The sequence below is a fragment of the Nycticebus coucang genome, chromosome 18 (genome assembly GCF_027406575.1).
Source record: "Nycticebus coucang isolate mNycCou1 chromosome 18, mNycCou1.pri, whole genome shotgun sequence".
In the NCBI taxonomy this organism is placed as follows: Eukaryota; Metazoa; Chordata; class Mammalia; order Primates; family Lorisidae; genus Nycticebus; species Nycticebus coucang.
Genome location: NC_069797.1, coordinates 67,103,108 through 67,111,751, shown reverse-complemented (window position 1 = coordinate 67,111,751; position 8,644 = coordinate 67,103,108). Strand labels below are relative to the sequence as shown.

The 8,644-nt window shown below is 40.9% G+C and overlaps 1 protein-coding gene across 4 annotated transcripts in view; it reads right to left on the bottom strand.

Annotated features, from left to right (window-relative positions):
- Nucleotides 1-1,896: 1,896 nt before the first annotated feature.
- The window catches only part of CEP112 (centrosomal protein 112), a 519,949-nt gene continuing 513,201 nt past the window's right edge, over nucleotides 1,897-8,644 (bottom strand). For all 4 annotated transcript variants that reach the window (XM_053568367.1, XM_053568366.1, XM_053568368.1 and 1 more), the window contains 3 exons: nucleotides 6,301-6,402; nucleotides 2,809-2,873; nucleotides 1,897-2,051 (listed from right to left, as the gene is read on the bottom strand). In XM_053568367.1, the coding sequence (XP_053424342.1) occupies nucleotides 2,048-2,051; nucleotides 2,809-2,873; nucleotides 6,301-6,402 (171 nt within the window). In that variant the 3' untranslated portion in view covers nucleotides 1,897-2,047. The remainder of the gene's footprint in view (nucleotides 2,052-2,808; nucleotides 2,874-6,300; nucleotides 6,403-8,644) is intronic.

The following is an 8,644-nucleotide window of genomic DNA, read 5'->3' as shown; positions in this document are numbered from 1 at the left end:
TTTCCTGAGCACCTATTTTTTTCTCCCAGTAGCACTTTCTATACTCAATGCTCAACTCAGTAAGGAATTTCAAACATGCCAAATGCAATTTTTCTTTCTCTTCCTTTATCAGAGAACGTTCACAAAGACATTAGTGTCAACCACCCATTCCTATCACATCCAATCAAACTGACCTAAAGTTTCATTCCATTGACTCCCAGACATACGTGACACGCTTCAGAAGGGAAACAGGATCTGGGTAATGTCAAAGGTTCAGCAGTGTTTGTAATTCCATAAGGCCTGAAATAAGAATGGCAGGCACCTCTCCAAAACACCTACGGATATTTACTCATGGAAAACAAATATTCTTGAGTAGGAGTTCCAAAGCTAGGGTACAATACCCATACAATTCACAAAGTATTTTCACTTCAAGCAGTTAATAACCTCACTAATGAAATCATTGAGCTTCAACTTGCTTTTCATGGCCTGTGTAGAAGTTCTTAACATTAATCCTGTAGCCTTCAGCTTTCCCTCTGAGGGCTAAATCACAGCCTGAGGACCAATTATCCTCATTTGTTAGGTGCTTTTAATAGCATCTGCTACAATATTACTTTTTCCTGAATATTCTTGGAAATTTATTGTATAGTCAGGAAAAACCTGATCTTTCAAAGGATAGAGACTTGTGTTCCTGGAGGAGGTGTCCAGGTGGGGAGCTGAGCCTCACCAGAGTGAGGCCCTCACAGAGCTGAGCGAGGGTGAGAACCCCAGGCCTCCTGCTATGGCTGCAGCATGGCCATGTTTATGCCCATCCTTGTCCCGGCTCTGGAAGTGGCTGTGACCCCATTACTTCCTCATCACTGCCATCTCTCAGTCACAGTACAAAACAGGGAAATGAGTCCTCGTGCAGTAAACAACAGACATGGGTGTGGGAAAGAGAAAAGAATTTTGAAAAAAGTGTAAATAAACTTTCTGTCCTGTCCTTTTGCAGTAAACCAGATGATTTAGCCCCACCCACAGGCCAGAATTTCAGAGAGTGCTTCCAAATGCCCATGGCACGCACCACAAAGCACTCAAAAGAATTAGGAGCATCCACTCACTGCAAGTCAACATTTCCTTGGTACATCACGGTTGACCAACCAACCCGAGATCGGGTCCTCGGCATTCAGGTGGGGAGAGGGACCCTGACTTAACCATCCATTCACGGCAGCAACACCATATTCTCCACAAAAACACCATCAAGTAAAGCACATTCTGTGATCACTCGCCAGTGTATTGTGTCTTCATAACATGACCTGACATTTTTAGGCTTTTAAAGATTATTGATTGATAGTAGCATGAAAACAACCACCATAACAAGAGAGATCAAGAAAGTAACAATAAAACTGCTACACAAAATTCTTAACACCCTTCTGGACTTCCAGGACAGGACTGGAGATCAACATGACACATACCTGAACTGATATTCAGATAAGGCAGTGACTTTATTCTACACACCAATTTCGTGCACTAATTATAGATTTGCTCTTTGACATGACATAAGGTATGTTTCCCCAAAGAACAATTTGAGCTTGTCCGTATTTGGTAGGGAAAAATACCACATGTATGCCACAATTAGCACATGAGATAAAATAAAAAGCAGAAATAAAACTGAAACGTACAAAATAATGCTTTAATAGTACATGAAGATGAACATGCAAATAATGTAAATAGGTTAAAATTTTGATGATACTACAAACGTGATCTCGATCATATGCAAGTCGTAAAATTCTATGCAAAAGCGTTAACAAGGCATACCACAAGAAATCATTTCCTTTCCTCAGCACACACTCAAATGCACACAAATATGGAAGTCAGAAATAAGAGAATGTTAAAAAAAATAACTTAGACAGACACAAATAAAACCACCCTACTAGTGTGTGAATGATGAAAGTTTTTATGATTTTAATTACACTTAAATATTAAAAAATGCCACTGATCTCACTGTTTACAGTATCCGAATCTTCAAACCTGCCGGAAGAAATCCACAGCGCAGCCTGGGCAATTCTATCCAGTGCATTCTCTCATGAAGTTACCTGGAAACCAAAAACCCCAGTGATGACTTTCGCTAGGTTTAGTAAGTGTGTCAATCATGAACTAGGTTGCAATCCTGGAAAAGTTGGATAACAGTTAAAAAGGATATTTGATATCAGAATGTCATCATTTATGCATTTAAGGGATTAAATCTTACCAACACTGAGCAAACAGGACCTTTTTAAAGGGAATTATTCACAGGCTCTTTCCTTTAATTCAATGCCAAAGACGCGGTTCAGCCTTTCACTGCACTAACAGGAAGGGTGTTTGATAGAATTAGAGCAGGTAAACACGATCTATGTCAGTGACCTCACTGAGAACCTTTGAGTGAAAAGGTCTCGCGCATCCCACAAGTGCACAAGGGGCACTCAAGTGCTGTGACATCACTGCGCTGCTGATCCGTCCTCTCAGAACAGCGCCAAACCCCCAGGGGATAAGAGGCTTTGAAGATGTGAGCTATCGTCGCAAGAGTTGCATCATCTCACTGTCTTAAAGGAAGACAGTGTCTCTTCTGCCCTGAGACTGGACTTCAAGACCACGTCCTGGGGTGACTACCCAGGTGAGGCCTGGGCTTGCCACGTCCCTGTGGATCTTGTTCTGACAGAACTGACTAAGCACTGTGATTAAGACGGGTGGGTGACTCCTAAAGACAAGCCTTGTCTTCAAAACTGCTACTATGTCTAAGCATTTTAATAAAGACTTAAATGTCAAACCAGAAGACCAGCAGCACAAACAACACACGCTACCCAGAGGCCGCACCTCCTGCTCTGGTACGTGGTCAGCTCCTCCTGAAGGATGGACGCTCTCTTCTGCAGAAAGTTAACCTAGAAAGACACCTTGTATGAGAAGAGGTGAATGCAGCTCAAATGTCAATATTGTGCAAACAGTATGGTAAGGTTTTATTTACATTCAGACAGACTTCTAGCCAAAACTCGGAGGATTTGTTAATGTCAGTGTGGTGTGTTTACATTTGGTTATATCGCACTCTTACTGAAAAGCCATCAGAAACTACAGAACAAAGTTCAAATTCCTTATTACGGGCCATTTTGATCTGGCTCCATCCTGTCTTTGGGGCTTCATATCCCCTCATGGCCTCCCTGCCTTTGCCACTTTATACACCAGGACTTTCACATGCTGCCCTTTGGCCTGGGCCATTTTCTCTTGGGAATGCCTGGCTACCTATCTCTGGTTCACCCTTCACTCTTTGGTTCCAACGCGGCTTCCCATCTCCTCCCCAACTGCTCCTCATGCCAGCCAAAGCCCGTGGTCCCCTCCTCTGCTTTCTTGGCCTCTGTTACTGGCACTTCTCACACTGCCTTGTAGTGAGATGTTTTCATATCTCTTTCCCAAATTCGAAAGCTCTTCTGGGGCCAGGATGACTTTTTTCTCTCTCCACCCCCAGTTCTCCTTTTATAGGGCGAGGCATGAAACTAGTATTCACTAGCTGTTTAATGAATGAAAGAAAGAGTGAAAAGAAAATTGCTAGTTTCTGGAAATCTCAGTCCATCCTGGGGAGTCCCTGAGGTTGGAGAGACAGCATTTTGTAGTGGAGAGAGCCTGAGGTTTGTCTGGAGTTAGGCCAAGTTGGGCTTAATTCATGGCTTGGCCTCTATGGCTCCAGGAAAGTTACTTAAGCTCTTGACACCTTATCTGTGGAATGGGGTTAATGACACCTACTGCCCAAGGTGATGAGGATGATGTGAGCAACTAATAGAAGCTCCCTAGGGCAGAGGTCACAGAAGGTACCACCCCCCACCCCCACCCCCTTCAACCCCCCCGCCCAGCTCATGGGGCCTGGAGGAAACTGGGTTGCTTTAGTATGTTCTCCTAAATCAGACCTTTACAATGTATTTGATTATTTTGAAGCATAAATTTCTATACTTTTAAAGTTACCTATGTCAGGCATGAATTCAAAAGCAAATAAAAACGGTTTGGGGATAACATACACTATGGCTTAATGTAATCAAGAGTCAGTGCTATTTGATGGGTTCAGAATTGTTTACTGTTGCCTCTTTGGTCTGAACTGAAACCATGGCAACGGCTGATTCTGAAACACAGTTATGCAAGATAGTACAGCTGGCAGAATAGAAAATACGCCTAAAAGAAGAAAGCAGTCTCTCTAAATGGGTGCATGTCAAAGTGATGCCCCAGGTTTTGCTTATTTGCGTATCACCCTGGTCTTAACTTTATCCAATTGCTCAAGTGACCCATAGGACAATTGATAATTTTGACAGATGGAAGGATTACATTGATTCCTGTTCCCAACCCCCATGGTGCTTTGCAATTGGAATTCCAACAATTTTCAAAAAACACAGGCACCTGTGCTTCCAAACTAAATTTGCCCACTGTATGGCCTATGACTCCTCCACGCAGCTGCCAATGCTGGGGCCCTCTCGCAGCTGGCAGCACTCTCTTTCTGGGTCAGCATCCAGTTCTGGGAGGCTGAGTGGCTTTTATTACAGTGAAATGATATGAATGATAACAGAAGCCCTGCAGGTGGGTATCGAATGCCTCCTTTTTCTCCCTCTAAAAAAACTCCTCTGAAGGTGTCAGGACCTACCTAGCTGACACCATGGAAGCTCTCCTACAAACTTGAGGGGTAAACCACACCTGGAGCTTTTCATGTAAATAAAGACGACTTTAAATTCAGATGATTCTCTAGTCCCACCATTCTAGGTTAAGTTTCTCCTCTGGGACTTTTTTTTATTTTTACTTTTTGAGACAGAGCCTCAAGCTGTCACCCTGGGTAGAGTGCTGTGGCATCACAGCTCACAGCAACCTCCAACTTCTGGGCTTAAGCGATTCTCCTGTCTCCACCTCCCAAGTAGCTGAGACTACAGGTGCCCACCACATGCCCAGCTATTTTTTGGCTGCAGCCATCATTGTTGTTTGGCGGGCCCAGGCTGGATACGAACCCGCCAGCTCAGGTGTATGTGGCTGGCGCCTTAGCCACTTGAGCCACAGGCACCGAGCCCCGGAGTTATTTTTATGTGCAGCAAAACTTATTAGCCTACACAAGCAACAGCAAACAGCAGCCTAAGGGTGGGTATAATGAATGTTTGTTTCCCTTTCAGATAAGAGGGGAATATAAAGGATAAGCTAAAATTTGTTCCACATTCATCTTACATATTATAAACAGGTAATGTGGATATAATCAAACTGTATCATTCATTTTATTCATAAATAAATTTATTCAGCACCTACTATGTGCCACGCACAGTTCTTGGCACAGAGAGTAAAGAAATCCTTTCCCTTGTGGAACTTTTCCAGAAAAAGGTATGTCTTAAAAATCAAAATCCATTGGAAAAAGGAATATGCAAAGTTTTTCTTATGCTAGAGTTAACCAATGAAACATAAAAAACATTCCACAATACAGAAATATGTAGAGAAAACTTACATTGGACATTTTAAATAAATCCCTAAATTTAAATCAATTTTACCTCTCATATCATGTTTTATGAACTATACCAAGAACCACACATTTCAGCAAGAACTTAAAATGCATCTTGTTACTTCTAATAACCATATAAAATTCACCACAATAAAAATGCTCGTCGGAGAACTGAGCTTCCATTTTTTGGCACCTTCTCATGGTGAGGAGCAGCGATGTGCTAAGTGATGGCATTCTGTACCTGTCACCAAGAATACAATGATGCTACTGCCCACGGTGATGAGGATGATGAGAAACAACTCACAGGAGCTGCCTGGCACTCAGCTCACTGAAGGTACCACCCCAGGACTGAAAGTGAGTAAAAGTTACCATCACCGAACTTTGCAATTTCAAGGGTACTTCTAAGAAAATCTTACTGAGACAGTGAGTTCTTAAATTAGTTTGAAACAAAATTCAAAGCAAAACAATTCATCCTGTGTAGTAAAGTTATGCTATGATATCACATTGATTTCTGGAATAAATTCAGTATCAAATTTACTTGCAAATTTATTTATTTATTTTTTGAGACAGAGTCTCACTATGCCACCCTTGGTGGAGTGCCGTGCTGTCACAGCTCATAGCAACCTCCAACTCTTAGGCTTAAGCGATTCTCTTGCCTCAGCCAACCTAGTAGTGGGACTACAGGTGCCTGCCACAACGCCTGGCTATTTTTTTGTTGCAGTTGTCATTGTTGTTTAGCTGGCCTGGGCCAGGTTTGAACCCGTCAGCCTCAGTGTATGTGGCTGCTGCCCTACCCACTGAGCGATGGGCACTGCCACTTGCAAATTTCTCTTGGGAAATGCTTTGATTATAGTAATTACCTGGGATTTTAAGGAAGAAATTGTATCTTCAAGTTCTTGTCTTAGAGATGCTGGCATCAACCCTTTGAATTTTGTTTCATATTCTTGTCTTACGTAAGTTATCTAAAATGGGGGAAAAAATAATTTTTTTGACCACAGAAATGATTGTTTTGAATTTAAAAACCAGAATAATATCTATTCATCACAAAGATGAGTATGTTACATATGGTCAGAAACCAGACAATGAAGGTGCAATAATAGGAAAGAGTTAAAAACAGAAAAAGCTACCCAGCCTCACCTCGAGTCTCTAAAAGAGACAGTTCCAGTAACAACATTTTCTTCTTTAAAATCATTGTAACATAATTTTGGCATCTAATAAGTGAAGTACTGGTTCTCTCCTCTCCACTCATGAGGTATGTGCACTAGCTCCGCAGCCTCTCCTTAATCAGGATGCAGACTTTGACTGTACTGAGCTGCTATCTGAGGACAACTCATAGTATGTCTTTGTTTTGATTATAACTCTGCTCCAAACTGGCACACACCTGGGGTGCTACATGCAAGTCATATGATTATGAAGACATGAATAAGGAGCAGCTATGTCTCCAAGCCTCCTCAACACAGGTAGACAGAGTTGGGCATAAGAAGCTCCCGGCTTTTACTTTCCCTTCTGCCTCCCGAATACTATCAGGCCTATTTTCAACTCGCTGGTGCTCACTGGGCTGGTAAAGGGAAGGTTGGTGGCTCATCCCGTTCATCTCTCTAAAAGCTGAAAAAGTAAATGAAAGAGTAGAAGAAAGGCCTTTGGAGGAATCTGCAGGATGAAAGTGTACATGGTATGCTGTGAGTGTGTGTGTGTAAATATGGGAATTTTTCTCAGCTGTGTTACCTCATCTGTAAGGTGAGAGAATTAATTACTTTTAACATCAGTTGCATGTGCTGTGTGTGACTTAACTGAGTTGTAGTGTATCATATAAATGATTCATCAGACACAACTGGAAATAAGGTAATATACTATGAAAATGCATATATTTTGAGTACAGCTGCACAAGCCTACAGATTTGCTGGAGATAATTTAAAATTACCAGTCTTTAAGTCCAAACTTTTCTTACGCTAAGCCGAATTAAGGAAAAAATGTGCTCTAATAATTCATTTCATTACCTACTAAAATCTCATGGCAATTGTTCTAGAATATGTTTTCAATTTTTAGCAAAGTGCTTTCATAATATACACTATAATCTTGTGATTTATACTTAAAGGAAAAACAAAATAGTGGAAAGGTTATCTTTCCCACTGATGCGAATTCTTTACTGATAAAATGCATGTTGGTTTTCATATGTATTGATTTTTCTGTCCTCTTTTGAACTTACTTCCAATAGTTACATTTCTTAGTCTACTCAAATGAAAAGAAAACACAAAACGAAGTACGTGTTTTATAAACAAGACCTTAAAAGCAACATTTATTGAGAGTTCGAATGTTACATATTAACTATTGGACTATTTTTTCTTTCAGCATTGGCTCTGAAATTTTGAGCTCCTATTCATTTAAAAAGGACTCATGCACACTATTTCTTGCAACCTTATCTGTTCACAATGTCTGTCCACTGCCTTTATATTTTGGTAAAAAATGCTTCAATCCCACTTTCTTTCCCTCAGAATTTTGGAGAAATTTCTCCAGTGTTCTCTGGCATTACATACTGTGATGGTGCAGGCTGAGGCCAGGCTGGTTTTTTTTTTTTTTTATGTTGACAATAACTTTCTTTTTCTACCTGGATGCTCATATCATTTTCTTTTTCCTTGATTCAGTAACTTAATTTGGCATGAAGTATTCTGTATCAATTTTCCTGAGACATTGTATGTGCCCTTTCTATCTTTAGATTGTTTATTTAAACAAAAGTTTCCTCTGTTACAAGAATTATTTGTATTCTATTTTTTTTGGAGACAGAGTCTCACTATGTCACCCTGGAAAGAGTGCTGTGGTGTCACAGCTCACAGCAACCTCAAACTCTTGGGCTAAAGCAATTCTCTTGCCTTAGTCTTCCAAGTAGCTGGGACTACAGGTACCCGCTACAACATGGCCTGGCTATTTTTTGTTGCAGTTGTCATTATTGTTTAGCTGGCCCTGGCCAGGTTCGAACCCGCCACCCTCAGTGTATGTGGCTGGCACCTTAACCACTGTGCTATGGGCACTGAGCCATATTCTATTATTTTTACATATATGTTTTCTATTTGTTCTCTTCTTCAAAAACAAAGATTTTGCATATTTTTGTATGTTTTGAACAATCTCTCACACTTAGGATTTTCTCTATTATGACTTTTATTTTCTTATTTTATTATCTCCTTTGTATTCCCACTTCTTTGGTATGAT